General features: G+C 49.7%; 1 protein-coding gene across 1 annotated transcript in view; it reads left to right on the top strand.

Annotated features, from left to right (window-relative positions):
• Window positions 1-16,552, top strand: part of LOC146830628 (ADP-ribose glycohydrolase OARD1-like) — a 60,173-nt gene that overhangs the window by 25,340 nt on the left and 18,281 nt on the right. The window contains exons 3-5 of the mRNA XM_085604809.1: window positions 13,280-13,424; window positions 13,568-13,626; window positions 15,196-15,308. Of these exons, the coding sequence (XP_085460935.1) occupies window positions 13,280-13,424; window positions 13,568-13,626; window positions 15,196-15,308 (317 nt within the window). The remainder of the gene's footprint in view (window positions 1-13,279; window positions 13,425-13,567; window positions 13,627-15,195; window positions 15,309-16,552) is intronic.

Genomic DNA, 16,552 nt, shown 5'->3' with positions numbered 1-16,552 from the left:
ATTATTAGTGATTTGTAAAGCTCATAGCTACCTAGACACGGCTTCTTACCACAAGCCTCCTCACTAAACCAAGGGCGATCAAACCATCACATGACAATTATAGTGATGGAAACAGGCAAGTTTTAAACTGCATCCGGAAAGCTATGTGCGATTTGCAGTCTCTCAGTGAGTGTGGCGGTCACACCAGAGCTTATGGTAGAGAATAGCAAATGCCCGGCCACCCCGGAGGGACTTCCTTATCCTAGGAACCATTGCCAGGTCCTTATGGCCAGAACGGAGAGAACACTTTGGAACATATATTTAGACACCAACGGTCTCCGATATATTGGCCCAGTATTGGCGAGGCACTTGTGCATGTAGCATAAGGTCTTAAATTGGACTCTTTGCTCAATGGGTACCCAGTGCAAAGTAAGCAGCAAACTAGCTGAGGAGGTGAACCTGGGTGGATGAAGAAGTAAACGGGCTGCCACATTTTGAACACTTTGGAGCCTTTCGAGCAGGGATTTTGCAGCACCCAGATATAAAACATTACTGTAAACCAGTCTGGAAATCACCAGAGCCTGGACTACTGTTGGTTGAACAGAGACCGAAAACTATTCCAAGATTCTGTTTAGCCATTGAGGGATGCCAAAGCACATGGCAGCTACCTTATTTATCTGGTGACGCAGGGACAGCTTGTCATCTAGCCATACTCTCCCAGACTTTTCATCACCTGAACTGGGAAGGGGGTTCTACCCATAGTAGATGGCCAAAGATGAGGACCCTAAAGATGGGGGTGATTGGCCACCAGCAAAACCTCTGTCCTGTCCTCATTCAGTTTCAGTGAACTGATATTCATCCAAGCTGAAACTTGGGCAAGGCATATATTAATGGCTTCAGCAATGCGTTTTTTCTTGGTGGATAAGAGTGTCATCGGCATACAAAAAAAGTGTAACCGCATGGGATTCGATTCCACAATGTCGGCAAGAGGCCTTGCATATTGATTGAACAGAAGTGGGCTAAGGGTAGAACCCTGTGGCTCCCCTGAGGCAAGAGGGTGTGACTCGGACTTGTATTGATAAGTGTCCCTGAACGTTGCCATATACAGGAAATATCTTAACCACGACAAGGCTGTGCCCTGCACTGCCATTCCTTCTAGTTTGTGAAGCAGAGTGGAGTGATTCTCTGTGTTGAATGTGGTGCTGAGATCAAGAAGAATCAGTGCCACCGTCCTACCGGAGTCTAATTGTCCTTGTAGATATTACATCACACCAAGAAGGGCAGATTCAGTGCTATGGCCAACCCTGAAGTCTGATTGTGAAGTGTGCAGTATCCCATTTAGCTTAATGTAGGATGTAAGTTGCAGATTTACATGTTTTTTCAACACCGTAGCTAGGGTAGGCAAGAGGGAAATGGGTCTATAGTTTGACCATTTGAGAGGTCCAGGTTGGGCTTTGTGAGTAGAGGTGTGACTAAGGCCCACTTCCATGCTAAAGGAACAAGGCCTCCCACCAAAGAGAAGCTAGGTGACATGTCCCATAGTTGAAATGGCCAACTTACCCTATACAAAAGTGGGGTAGGTTTAGGATAAGAGTCAGGGTTATGGTTACGGAAGAAGATTTAGGGTATCAGGATTGGGGTTGGTGAGGTAGATTTAAGGTTAGAGGCAGCGTTACGCTTGCTGAAATAGATTTAGGATAAGGGTTGGGATTAAGGTCAGTGAGGAAGGTTTAGGATGAGTCGGGGTTATGATTACTTAAGAAGATTTAGTATCAGGATTGGGTTAATAATAGGGTTAGTATCAAGAATGGGGTTGGTGAGATAGACATGGTTAGGGCTGGAGATGTAGATTTAGGTTTAGAGTCAAGGTTAGGGTTAGTGAGGTAGTTTTTGGGTTAGGCTCAGGATTAGGATTCGTGAGGTAGATTTAGGGTTAGAATCGAGGTTGGTGAGGTAGATTTAGGGTTGGGATTGGGGTTAGGGTTGCTGAGGTAGATTTATGGTTCCAGTCTGTGTTAGGGTTGGTGAGTGTAGTTTCTTCATCAAGGAGTCTGTTATAGAAGTCTAGTTATTACTGACTCACAACAAGCTGCAGATTGCAGAGCATGTTACATGGTAATAAACTGTGCAAAAAGGGTCATCTTACCCAATGCATCCACGAGACCTCGAACCAAAGGAAGAATATCTTTACCATTTTCCGAGAAATATCAAATCCTGAAGCGCTGCAAAACTCTCCATCATTTAATCCACCACTCACAACACAACACATCGGAGCCACCTTACCGAGCGATTAAACCCCCTGCCCCTCACTCTACCACACCATATTGTCACTTTTAATCTCATGTTAAATCAATGAGGACATTTTTCCGGGTTGGAGGGGAGAAATATACACCTGCTCAACTAGGAGATAGAAAGATCAGAGAGTAAGACTCATGACATGGAAGGAAGTGACCAATCTTGCCAATAAAAGTGACGTCACCAGCCTCTTAGTTGAACCATACCCGCCTCCACCATGAAGACACTTCTTTCAACCCTAACAGCTGACATTAGAAGCAGGGGTAACGCTTGCCTTGGCAATGGTACAGTTCTGACTCTTTGAAACAGTCATCACCTCCTTGTTACATACACCTCGGTGAGACCCCCAAGTGTTGTCCAGCGATCAATCGGGGTCAAAGCTTGCATATTCAAGCAGAATCTTGCAAAGCAACTTCACAGGCAGTTGCAAGAACATGTTGACCACAACATCATTTGGAACGTTTGCCTGTCAGGCTACAGACCGTCTCAAGGTGTAGACTCTGCGTTTGGAAAAAATCATAGAAGACCTCATTGGCACCCATCAGCCGTCAAGTGGTCCTGATTGTTCTTGTCTCTGGGCACTCGATCATAAAGTGATCTGTTAGACCTGGCACCTTGGCGTGAGTCTCCCTTCCTCTTTTTGTCACTGTGCCTCATGTGTTTTTATGGTGTTGGCCGCTCAGCGCGCTGTGCCACTGCCAACCAGTGTCACGGTGCGAGTGCTCCCTATGTAAATTGTATATGTTGGTTGGATTCCATGATTGGATTGTTTGATTTACTATCAGACCCCAGTAAAGTGCGCCAGGGGCGCCAGGGCATGTAAATGCGAACACCGCTGGTGGGCTTGCAGCACTGGTTGTGCCACCCACAGAAGCGGCCGGTAAAAGATATCCGAGGTCTGCCATCGCAGAACCTGCGTGCAGTCTGGTACTGACATGCTGACCGGCAAGTGCCCACACTTGCCGGTCCCTAAAACCTTCCCTTAGCTGCATGTTAGTCACCCCTCTGGTAGGCCCGCGGGCAGGGTGCGTTGTAAGCCTAAGGTAGGACAAGCCCGGATGCGTGGCATGTCCTAGTAGTGAATTGCCGCCATCTTGTTGTTCACTACTGCAAGGCTACCCTGTTCTCATAGGCCAGTATGGGCGGCCGGGATTATTACACCCTATGATCCTAACCGACCCAGGGAACAGGGTAGGAGATCGAGTTTAGTATGCCTGAACTCGGAATAATAAGGTACATCTTTTCGCAAGGTTTATTTTAATATTCCGGGTTTGCAAATGCCGCTTTTAGAAAGTTGGCCTTTGCTTGCCTAAACCTTTCAGCCGCCTCTGCGTGTTGTTGTCTGACGTCTGGCTGGTGTGAGTGACAGGGCTGGGGGAACCCAGATGGGCAGGGCTAGGTAGCCTGGTATGAATAGGACGATCGACAGGTAGATGGGTGGGAGGAGTGCTCCTAGGTTCTGAATAGGACAGTGCTCCGCTACCTCGATGCCGGCTCCACCCCCTGTGGAGCGTCTGATGACTCTGCCCTGCACTCTGAAAGAAGAAGCCTGCATCACGTAAACAAAGTGCTCAGAAACCGGACTGAACTAGGCAAGGGCCCCCCTGGCCTGGGAGAACAAAAGATTTGTGGTATAAATGGAGGAGCCCTGCTCCTAAGAAACTAGATCCGCTTTTGACCAAGAAGAATCTCTGCCTGAGGAGGAGGCACCGGGAAAGCTGTAGGAGGAAGACTGTCCCTATCCTGGGGGATTGGCCTGCAGTGGTGACCTTGCTGCCAAAGGAGAGAAGAGAAACTGTTGCTGAAGACTTTTACTTTACTTTTACTTTCAAGACTTGTGCTTTTCCAAAACGATCTCCAAGGGCTTGGAACTGAGCTTGCCCCCTGAACTGAGCCCCAGGACCATTGGGCTCTACCTGATCTTCACTCGCCTGCTGCTGGACTGTGGTGTCCTTTCCCTCGCCGGAGCTGTGACCCTCGTGCCCAGTCCCTCCCTGAGCCGTGACCAGGACTGCTTAGCCGCCCCCGCCTTGGGAAGAGCCTCGCTCGACCGGAGCCGCTCCCCCTACGCTGTGCTGGGCTGCCCCGTCACCTCGCTCGTGGAGGCTCGCTGTGCTCCTTCACCCTCCCGCCGGAATCGGCGTTGTGAGCCTCTCCAAGCCTCGGACCGCCCGGACGCATCGGCGTGCCCGGCTGCCCCGCTTTGTTCACCCGCCACCTGCAACACCCCGCTCTTGTCGTGAGCCTGAAGATCAGACACCCTCGTGAAGTGTGGGAGCCCCGGACGCCGCCTCGCTCTTCTGTCGAAGAGCCGCTGAAATCCCGCACCCGCCTTTGCGTCAAGAAACAAGGTACTGTACTTACGAACTCGACCGCGAGCTCGCATCGGATCCAGGGTCCGCAACGTTCTTATTTCCCTGTCATCTGCTGTGTGCTCCCTGGGCGCTGCCTCAGCACGAAGTGCGCTGAGGCCTGCAGTTACCTTGTGCCCGCCTAAAGAACTTTCCGTACAAAGAGAACTTGACCGTACTTCCAAGAATTGTGGCCCCATCAGTTCAACGTTACTGGGCCTTGTATTTAACTCTGCTGAAACTACATAAAGGCTTATTTTTATATACTTCCGGATTGGTGTCCGTTTGTGGTGCATGCAAGGGGTTTACTGTATGTGTAATTGCATTTGCTTAACCGTGTACGCCTGAGACTTAGCCTAGACTGCTCGCGCCACGCACCTAAAGGGTGAGCAGGGGTTATTCTAGGGAGTCATCCTTCGCCCTGACAAGAAGTAAAGGGTCCCTGCTTGTTGTGGGTTCACACCTGCGTCAACCAGAGCCCCCTCATTTCTAACATTGGTGGCAGCGGTGGGATTTACGGATTTGCATTTGTGGTTTGCGTATAGTGAATCACTGATCACCACGTAGTGAGAGCAGACCAGTAACACAGCCACAAGGCTAGCATTTGTTTTTGTTTTGCCAAGAGTCTCCGTTGTTAGAGCCATGCCTGGTTCACTTTCAGCCGGAAGGGCGGCTTCCATAATCTCTGGATTTGAAGACGTAGATTGGGAAGAAGACGCGCTTCTGAATCGTACCAATGAAGACTTGAAAGGTCTTTGCTCCAAGTTCAGGATTGCCCAAACTGGATTGAAAAAGAAGGAACAATTTGTGAAGGCGCTGAGGGCCTGGTATGAGTCAAAGGCACCAGAGAATCAGGTGGAAGTGGTTCCACCTGAAAGTGTCCATGAGTTTGGCAGGTGCCTGTCGCCAGAAGAGTTGGCAGACAGGGCCGCAACCCGGGCACACGAGGTGGAAATGGCAAAACTTCATGGGCAGATGGATATGGAAAAACAAAGATTAGCCATGGAAGAAAAGAAACTACAATTAGAGCATGACATGAAGCTGAGGGAGCTGGAGCTGAAAGCAAAAAGTTTGGAGCTTAATCCCTCTGGTGGCAGCACACCGCCAGTACCGGCGGAACCAAGAGTTTATATTCCCAAGGATGTAGTGAAGGAGTTCTTCAGGAATGACGACATCGGGCAGTGGTTCAGAGCCTACGAGGTAGCCATGTCTTCCCACCGGGTCCCTGAGAAAGATTGGGGAGCAGGGTTGTGGGGAAGGTTCCTGAGTGAAGGGCGGGACACACTGTTAGATTTACCTGTTGATGTTCGTAATTCTTATGCCCATATGAAGGAAGCATTGATGGCTAGGTATGGGTTGACCCCTGAGTTATATAGACAGAGGTTCAGGGGTTGCACTAAGATTCCCCATAGTACGTATGTGGAGTATGTGACTTTCTTTTGCAGAGCGCTGGATGGTTGGGTAAAGGGTAGTAAGGTAAATGATTATCAAGGGCTTCTTGATTTAATGGCATGGGAGCACTTGTCCAGTAATTGTTTTCCTGAGCTACGCCAGCACCTGATCGATAGTAAGCTGACTAACCCGAGGAAGCTTGCTGAGGAGGCGGACCGCTGGGTCAGTACCAGGGTCCACAAGGGTACCGTGGGAGATTCCGCCAAAGGTGGGCAGGGTCCCCAGCAGAAGAGTGGGGGGGACAGGGGTAAACAGAAGCAGTTCCAAAAAGGGCCCCAAAATAGTCCCCAAGGGAACCAAGGGAAGGGTTCTCAGCCTCCCCCACCCCAGAAACCGACCGGGGCCCCGACAGGTCCTCCTGTTCCAAAGGGGCCCGTAAGATGTTACAGGTGTAACAATTTGGGGCATTTTGCCTCTGATGTAAAGTGTCCATTGTTTGGTAAACCAGCACCCACTGGTGCTCCACCCCGACAGGTGACTAGTGTAGCCTTGGGGGAGGAGAGGGATGTCCAAGGTGGGTGGGGTCCCGCAGAGATGTCCCTGGTCTCGCTAGGAGACCGTGAAGTGGTCCCTCCAACCCAGCTGCCTGAGAACACTAAGAAGTACAGGCAGTGGGTGACCATAAATGGCCATAGAGTGGAAGCTCTTAGAGATACAGGAGCCAGTGTGACGGCTGTCAGGTGTCACCTGGTGTCTCAGGAGCAGGTGGTCCCCAATGCATTCTATCCCGTTGTTGCCGCTGACAACACAGAGAGACACTGCAAGGTGGCTCAGGTTCCCTTTGAGTGGGGGGGGGGGGTCTCTGGTACTCTTCAGGTAGCTGTGAGGCCCGCCATGCCTGTAGACTGTTTGTTAGGGAACGATTTGGAGAGCTCACCTTGGGCTAAGGTGGAGCGGAGTGCTCACCTGGAGATGTTGGGTATGCCGGATTGGGCGTGTGTCACCACACGGTCCATGGCAGCCAGTAGAGGTACTCAAGAGGTCCTGGAGCCTGAGAGGGAGGCCCAGGAACCGGCCTCAGAGAGAAGGAGCAAGGGGCGCGGGAAGCCGGCCCCTGAAGTTCCCACGGTCCAGGAGGAAGCAGACCTTGAGGGGGATGCCCTGGAGCCTACAGGGGAGCAGATAGCTGAACTGGGAGACCTGCCGGAGCTGACCCATTGGCAGCAGGAAGGGGGTCCCACCAGGGAGGACTTTTGCAAGGCACAGAAGGAGTGCCCTTCTCTCGTGGGTATGCGGCAGCAGGCTGCAGACCAGGCCGCAGGTGATCAGTCAGGATCACATTTCGTTTACTGGGAGAACGACCTCCTATATACAGAGCCTAAGGTTGCTGAGCCTGGGTCAGCCCGTGCGCTGGTGGTACCCCAGGACTTCAGAGCCTTCCTACTGGGGCTGGCTCACGATGTGCCATTGGCAGGGCATTTGGGGCAGGACAAGACCTTTGAAAGGCTTGTCACCCACTTTTATTGGCCTCAAATGCGCAGGAGTTCAGATACTCACTGCAGGACATGCCAGACTTGCCAGGCAAGTGGAAAGAGTGGAAGGAAGCAGAAGGCTCCACTCCAGCCATTCCCTGTGGTCGGTACCCCATTCCAGCGAGTGGGGATTGACATTGTAGGGCCACTGGACCCCAGGACAGCGATGGGCAATAGGTTCATCCTGGTCCTGGTGGACCATGCCACCCGGTACCCGGAAGCCATTCCTCTAAGGACAGTGACGGCCCCCGTGGTGGGACGGGCACTGATGGGAATTTTCTCCCGAGTGGGATTCCCTCTAGAGGTGGTGTCTGACCGAGGTACCAATTTCATGTCCAAGTACATGAAATCTCTTTGGCAAGAGTGTGGTGTAACCTACAAGTTCACCACACCTTACCACCCCCAAGGAAACGGGTTGGTTGAGAGATTCAACCGAACCCTCAAAGGCATGATAATGGGCCTAGAAGGAGCCATGAGGCGTAAGTGGGACGTCCTCTTACCATGCCTTCTCTTCGCTTACCGTGAGGTGCCACAGAAGTCTCTGGGGTTCAGTCCCTTTGAGCTTCTGTATGGTCACCCAGTCAGAGGACCTCTAAGTCTGGTCAAAGAAGGCTGGGAGCAATCTCCCAGGAAGCCTCCCCAGAATGTATATAGTTACATGCTGGCCTTCAGGAATCAGACTAGGCGATTCAGGCAACTTGCTGAGGCAAATCTGGAAGCCAGCCAGGAGGAGATGAAGCGGTGGTACGACCAGAATGCCACTCTGGTAGAGCTTCAGCCTGGACAGAAAGTATGGGTCTTGGCCCCCGTGGAGCCGTGTGCGCTCCAGGATAAGTGGACCGGTCCCTTTGAGGTGGTGGAGCGCAAGAGTCCTGTTACCTACGTGGTGGACCTGAAGTCTCCTAGGAACCCCTTAAGGGTCCTACATGTCAACCGCCTCAAGCCCCACTTGGAGAGGTCCCAAGTGGGCATGCTCTTGGCAACAGTTGCTGGAATGGAAGAGGAGACAGAACCTCTTCCTGACCTCCTGTCAGCCAAGGAGCAAGATGGGTCAGTGGATGGTGTCATCCTCTCTTCCACCCTGACCCCTGAGCAACAGAATGATTGTCGCCAGTTGCTGGGACAGTTTTCTGACCTGTTTTCCCTGGTCCCTGGTGTCACTGATTGGTGCGTCCATGATGTGGACACTGGGGATAGTCCACCTGTGCGGCACAAGGCCTACAGGGTGACTGACAGGGTGAGGACCTGCATCAAGGAGGAGGTCTCCAAGATGTTTGCCCTCGGGGTAATTGAGTCTTCTAGCAGTCCTTGGGCCAGCCCCGTGGTCTTGGTCCCAAAGGCTGCAGCGCCGGGAGCCACACCCGAACTCCGGTTCTGTGTGGACTACAGAGGACTCAATTCGGTCACTAGGACCGACGCACACCCCATCCCCAGAGCTGATGAGCTCATCGATCGGCTAGGGGCTGCCAACTACCTCAGCACGTTTGATTTAACGTCTGGGTATTGGCAGATCGCCTTGACCGAGGGGGCCAAAGAGAGGTCAGCATTTTCCACCCCAGATGGGCACTACCAGTTCCGGGTCATGCCATTTGGGATGAAGAATGCCCCTGCCACCTTCCAGAGATTGGTCAACCAGGTGTTGGCTGGGCTGGATTCGTTCAGTGCAGCCTACCTGGATGACATCGCCGTGTTCAGCCCCACTTGGGAGGAACACTTGCGTCACCTCTGGGAAGTGTTGATGGCGCTGCGCAAGGCGGGCCTCACGATCAAGGCGAGTAAGTGCCAGATCGGGCAGGGTTCCGTGGTGTACTTGGGACACCAAGTTGGGAGTGGCCAGGTGGCACCCCTTCAGCCCAAGATAGAAACCATCCTGAATTGGGAGGCGCCCAAAACCCAGACGGAGGTGAGAGCCTTCCTCGGTCTCACCGGGTACTACAGGAGGTTTGTCAAAGGGTATGGCAACATGGTTGCCCCCTTGACAGCGCTGACTTCGAAGAAGCAGCCCAGGACAGTGATCTGGACTGACACCTGTCAGAAAGCTTTTGAGGCCTTGAAAACTGCTATGTGCACGGCGCCCGTGCTCTTGGCTCCCAACTTCTCCAAAGAGTTTATCGTTCAGACAGACGCTTCAGAGCATGGTGTGGGGGCTGTTCTTTCACAGATTAATGAGGAGGGCCTAGATCAACCCGTAGCCTTTCTTAGCAGGAGGTTACTTCCACGGGAGCAAAGGTGGAGTGCTATTGAGCGTGAGGCATTTGCTGTGGTCTGGGCGCTGAAGAAGCTAAGACCCTACTTGTTTGGGTCTCACTTCCGGGTTCAGACGGACCACAGGCCCCTCAGATGGTTGATGCATATGAGGGGTGAGAATCCAAAGCTGTTGAGGTGGTCCATTTCCCTACAGGGTATGGATTTCACGGTGGAACATCGCCCTGGTACAGATCACGCCAATGCTGACGGTCTGTCCAGATTTTTCCGCCTTAGTGGTGAGGAACTCCCTGGGGTAGGGTAGTTCTCCCCACTTTTCAGCTGGAGGGGACACGTGTTAGACCTGGCACCTTGGCGTGAGTCTCCCTTCCTCTTTTTGTCACTGTGCCTCATGTGTTTTTATGGTGTTGGCCGCTCAGCGCGCTGTGCCACTGCCAACCAGTGTCACGGTGCGAGTGCTCCCTATGTAAATTGTATATGTTGGTTGGATTCCATGATTGGATTGTTTGATTTACTATCAGACCCCAGTAAAGTGCGCCAGGGGCGCCAGGGCATGTAAATGCGAACACCGCTGGTGGGCTTGCAGCACTGGTTGTGCCACCCACAGAAGCGGCCGGTAAAAGATATCCGAGGTCTGCCATCGCAGAACCTGCGTGCAGTCTGGTACTGACATGCTGACCGGCAAGTGCCCACACTTGCCGGTCCCTAAAACCTTCCCTTAGCTGCATGTTAGTCACCCCTCTGGTAGGCCCGCGGGCAGGGTGCGTTGTAAGCCTAAGGTAGGACAAGCCCGGATGCGTGGCATGTCCTAGTAGTGAATTGCCGCCATCTTGTTGTTCACTACTGCAAGGCTACCCTGTTCTCATAGGCCAGTATGGGCGGCCGGGATTATTACACCCTATGATCCTAACCGACCCAGGGAACAGGGTAGGAGATCGAGTTTAGTATGCCTGAACTCGGAATAATAAGGTACATCTTTTCGCAAGGTTTATTTTAATATTCCGGGTTTGCAAATGCCGCTTTTAGAAAGTTGGCCTTTGCTTGCCTAAACCTTTCAGCCGCCTCTGCGTGTTGTGTATCTGACGTCTGGCTGGTGTGAGTGACAGGGCTGGGGGAACCCAGATGGGCAGGGCTAGGTAGCCTGGTATGAATAGGACGATCGACAGGTAGATGGGTGGGAGGAGTGCTCCTAGGTTCTGAATAGGACAGTGCTCCGCTACCTCGATGCCGGCTCCACCCCCTGAGGAGCGTCTGATGACTCTGCCCTGCACTCTGAAAGAAGAAGCCTGCATCACGTAAACAAAGTGCTCAGAAACCGGACTGAACTAGGCAAGGGCCCCCCTGGCCTGGGAGAACAAAAGATTTGTGGTATAAATGGAGGAGCCCTGCTCCTAAGAAACTAGATCCGCTTTTGACCAAGAAGAATCTCTGCCTGAGGAGGAGGCACCGGGAAAGCTGTAGGAGGAAGACTGTCCCTATCCTGGGGGATTGGCCTGCAGTGGTGACCTTGCTGCCAAAGGAGAGAAGAGAAACTGTTGCTGAAGACTTTTACTTTACTTTTACTTTCAAGACTTGTGCTTTTCCAAAACGATCTCCAAGGGCTTGGAACTGAGCTTGCCCCCTGAACTGAGCCCCAGGACCATTGGGCTCTACCTGATCTTCACTCGCCTGCTGCTGGACTGTGGTGTCCTTTCCCTCGCCGGAGCTGTGACCCTCGTGCCCAGTCCCTCCCTGAGCCGTGACCAGGACTGCTTAGCCGCCCCCGCCTTGGGAAGAGCCTCGCTCGACCGGAGCCGCTCCCCCTACGCTGTGCTGGGCTGCCCCGTCACCTCGCTCGTGGAGGCTCGCTGTGCTCCTTCACCCTCCCGCCGGAATCGGCGTTGTGAGCCTCTCCAAGCCTCGGACCGCCCGGACGCATCGGCGTGCCCGGCTGCCCCGCTTTGTTCACCCGCCACCTGCAACACCCCGCTCTTGTCGTGAGCCTGAAGATCAGACACCCTCGTGAAGTGTGGGAGCCCCGGACGCCGCCTCGCTCTTCTGTCGAAGAGCCGCTGAAATCCCGCACCCGCCTTTGCGTCAAGAAACAAGGTACTGTACTTACGAACTCGACCGCGAGCTCGCATCGGATCCAGGGTCCGCAACGTTCTTATTTCCCTGTCATCTGCTGTGTGCTCCCTGGGCGCTGCCTCAGCACGAAGTGCGCTGAGGCCTGCAGTTACCTTGTGCCCGCCTAAAGAACTTTCCGTACAAAGAGAACTTGACCGTACTTCCAAGAATTGTGGCCCCATCAGTTCAACGTTACTGGGCCTTGTATTTAACTCTGCTGAAACTACATAAAGGCTTATTTTTATATACTTCCGGATTGGTGTCCGTTTGTGGTGCATGCAAGGGGTTTACTGTATGTGTAATTGCATTTGCTTAACCGTGTACGCCTGAGACTTAGCCTAGACTGCTCGCGCCACGCACCTAGAGGGTGAGCAGGGGTTATTCTAGGGAGTCATCCTTCGCCCTGACAAGAAGTAAAGGGTCCCTGCTTGTTGTGGGTTCACACCTGCGTCAACCAGAGCCCCCTCATTTCTAACATGATCCATATTACCTTATGGTAGAGGTGTAATGGATGGAAAAAACCTTCAGAAATTGATTGTGTTATCAGGGACGGCCCTTAAGTTTACTTCGTCATTTCCTCACAACTGGAGCAGCAGATAGGAGTAAAATAATCAGTTTCACCCCTACCAAAAGTGCAATGCGGAGTTCTTCAGGGTGTACGGGGGTGGTCCTTCGTCTACTTTTTTATATCTACATGCTTCTCGGGCTCAAACTAAATCATCATCTGTTAAAATGACAGATGTTCACATGCAGTACTCGGGTACAAGTCCGCTGTGAAACGAGAGCAAACAAGCATTGAAAATGCAATAGGTCGCACCTTTAATTAAATTAAAGCCATTTGCTTTGCTATGCAATACCATTAGCAAAGCAAATGGCTTTAGCTTAATAAAAGGCGAGACCTATTGCATTTTCAATGCTTGTTGTTAGTGAAGCTGCCCCTGTTTCTAGCCTGTTAGTGAACCTTCGAAAATACTTTTCACTTCTCCAAAGCCAGAACAATTGGCTTCGACGTTTCTAGTTTTCTCGTTACAGGCGTGTTTTCACATCAGAACACGCCTGTAATACGAAATAATGTAGGCCCTGTTTAAGAACTATCATGCTCTCACAGCGATTAGAAGACCTTTAAGTGTGCAGTTTTGTAATTCCTTCAGTACCCATATAAATCGGAGTTCATCAATCTGCGACCTGAAAAGGGAAGGGCGCTCTGTTGTAAGTGTAGTTTAGTGTCATGCCTGTCTTTTCTAATTTACGTTTTGAATCAGCGGAGAAAAGTTTTCTTGGCATTTGTTAAAATAGAGCCAAAGGGCTATTGTACTGCTGCACCACCATCCTGTGTGAAACATTTGACATGTTTAGAAAGTCGTCATTTACTCCTGTAAAGGCAGTACTTAATGCCAGTGTCCTTCTCACTGATTCTAGGTCCAGGATGTAAAAGGGGACCTCTTTTCCTGCCCAGCCACAGATTCTTTAGCACACTGCATCAGCGAAGATTGCCGTATGGGAGCTGGCATTGCAGTCATTTTCAAGAAGAAGTTTGGCGGTATTAAAGAATTGAAGAATCAGAGTGAGTTGTGGGATACTTGAGGAGGAACTTATCACAGAAGATACCAGTCTTACGTTTTGGGCATTGATATTTTTTTATATGCATGGGGGAAAAAACAGCTAGCTGCTGCAAGCATTTTGATTCAGTGTTGACTTTACATTTAGATAAGAAGACTGGAGAAGCTGCTTTCCTGAAGAATGGGGACAGATATGTGTATTATCTGGTAAGGGCCAATATTCTACTTTTTAAAACTATATTTTAAAATATATGTATTTGTTGAAACAGAAAACGCAGAACACTGTCACGCGTAGCTTAGTGTTGGAGTTTGGGGTGTTGTTTTTATAGCTGTTAGTTTGATTATCAAATGGAAGACGAGACGGGAGACACAGCCATACCATAAGAGTTTTTGTAACCATGTACTTATTTCTAGAGGTTGTTTACAGAGTGACGAAAGCAGTAGGTGGTGTCTATGAACATTGTGGGCAGACTGAAAAAAGGTTGTGAGCGACTACCTTGTATATTTTTGGTGAGGTTGCTTTTGAGAGATGCTGGGTTGAGAAGGTACGATTTGTGGTAAGTATTGAGAGCAGGGAGAGATGGATTGGCCTGTAGGCCCTCACGGAACGGAATCTGGATGGTGCAGAGGGAGAGGGCATTGTTCACAGACAGGTTATTGTTAGCAGAGCACAGCTTTCGAGTGATAGAAGGAGCTGGATAGATAGGGTCCAGATCAGGTGTTGATTGCCGTCGAGAAAAAGGATAGGTGCTTAAAATATACTCGATTGCTTATCAATAACTTGTCTCCTGGTATGAAGTGTGCTTGCAGTGTGTTAAGTTGGAGTTGCAAAGTTAAGCATTTTCTCAATGTTGAAAGGAACAAGTACTCGAGTAGTCTGTTGATATACAGTTAATGGAATTTGGAGACTGTAGCTGATGGATCTGAATGATTCTAGTCACATTTTCGAGTCCTAGTACAGTATATGTTTTGTCAGTGGAAAAAGGTACTAGGCTTTCAGGCAAGAAAGTTGTTCAGGGGCATGGTTTAAGGGACACAGAAAGCTAGTGTTGTGTGTGTGTGTGTGTGTGTGTGTGTGAAGTTTAATCTTTTATAATCTAATTTTTTGCTTTTAACCAATTGCCTCGCACAATCCACGTTTTGTCTCTCTCTTACACCCCTATGCAGCACTTTTGACTCCACCTGTTAATTGATTCCCATGATTGTATGTAATTTGTCTAAGAAGCCAGTCCCCTACATCTTCCAACTGTCTCTTGCTGCTTTATCCTGTTATTCCTTATCTATGTCGACTGAGAATTATGTTAAAGTATTGCCTTAACCTTGTTTCTAAACCTGCCTCTATGCTTTGTTTCTGCTAACTCCTTCCAGCCATGTACTTGTACGTATTGCATTGATATATTCTTGTTGTGAGTCTGACTATGTTTGTTTTCTTATCGCTGTGGTTGTAAATGTACACTATTGCAGGATGTAACACCTGATCCTTATGTGTTTTATAAATACATGAAATCTTTAATTCTGTTAGCCCATTTTACCTGAAATTTCTCACTTTTAGAAACTCTTCGGGTTAGTCGCATTAATCTCCCCGGCAAAATTGACCATCTCGTGAAGTGTTACATGGAGCAATTCTGCTACATTGCTTTCAGATTCTGAAGGGCCACGTGATGAATATACCATTTTACCTTTGGTTACTGTTATGGCATGAAATTCTCTCCAATACCAACACCTGAAATGCTACTTTTCTATTGTAATGCCACTCTCACCTATTTCCCTTTGTAGATCACCAAAAAAAAGGCATCCGACAAACCAACTTATGAGAGTCTGCGCAAGAGTTTGGAAAGCATGCAAGATCACTGTCTGGCTAATGGAGTCAAGAGCGTGTCTATGCCAAGGTACGTAGATGGAGTTGGTAAGATACACTACCTACATTAACGGTTGTCGGAATCCATTGTGCCTTAATGCTCTGGTAGATAGGCAGAGTTGGTCATTTCTGTCTTCTAGGTAGTATTTCCTGTTAGTGAAGACTGTAGTGTGTTCTCTTGGCATACAGTCGCAAAGTTGATGATGCGTGTGGCCTATTTATTCTTTAGGAGCGTTGGTCATGTCAAGAGCTCTTAGTGATGCTGTCTGTTAAGCAGCACTGTACTGGCATGAATTATAGGAATTAGGAATCTCATTTTCATACTTCTATGCTTTGATTGAGTTACAGAGGTCATGATTCTTGTTCTCCAATCCTTGGTAGGCTTTCAGAGTTGGTGATAATGAGTTCTAAATATTCTTGCATGATGATAGAGTTAAAAGTTGTGGTCTCCTTATGCTTTTGCACATCTACAGGTGCACAATCTTGAAACCTTAAAACATTAATAGCATTAGTGAAATCCAAGCAAGGGATGTTGCTAGGGATGTCTTGGTTTATTTGTTTGGAACGCTGATTCAACTGGTGAAACGAGCTTTGATTATTGCTGGGAGTGGGTCTTCAGGGGAATGTATAGATTATTTGGTCAGTCATTTTGGCACATTTCCTAAAATATAAGTGTATGCAGAAAGATGCTCAAGCATGTCTGTTCACTGACTTTATTATACTTTGAAACTTGTGGACCGTGATTTGTGTAGATATACTTAATGAACCGCAGCACAGTGTTGAAAATTAGAGTAAATGTTGTCACATCTTTTTTTAATTTTTTTATTGCGACTCTCCAAATGCCTTGATGTCCTGTTATGTTAGGCAGATTTGTAGATCGCATTATCACCCGAGAGGGAATCCTCCTACTGAGCAGGTGTGAGATAGGCAAAACTAAGTGCTGAATGGGAGCCATTTGAAAATCTTCCTCAGTATCTTCAGCGTTTGGAGTGAGGCAATGACAGCATTGAGTTGTGCAGTCATTTCGAGTTTGCTGACAATCCCGAGGTTCTTGGCGTGGCTGAGTGTCGGTCCCAGCTCTGTTCGCCACCAGGTGAAGTCCCACAGTGAAGTGCTCTTCCTGAGGGTGTTAAACAAAAATTCCAAGAGGCAACATAAACAAAGTGTGAACAGCATAAATGCCAAACGCAAGCACTTAAGACGAGAGGAAGTCTTAGGGCACCATTAGTATCCGCCCGCCATACCCTCGGGAAACGGGACCGCCCGCTGAGGGTG

The sequence above is a fragment of the Triturus cristatus genome, chromosome 5_1, assembly GCF_964204655.1.
Source record: "Triturus cristatus chromosome 5_1, aTriCri1.1, whole genome shotgun sequence".
In the NCBI taxonomy this organism is placed as follows: domain Eukaryota; kingdom Metazoa; phylum Chordata; class Amphibia; order Caudata; family Salamandridae; genus Triturus; species Triturus cristatus.
The sequence above is the reverse complement of the archived record's forward strand: the minus strand, read 5'-3'. Positions and strand labels throughout refer to the sequence as shown.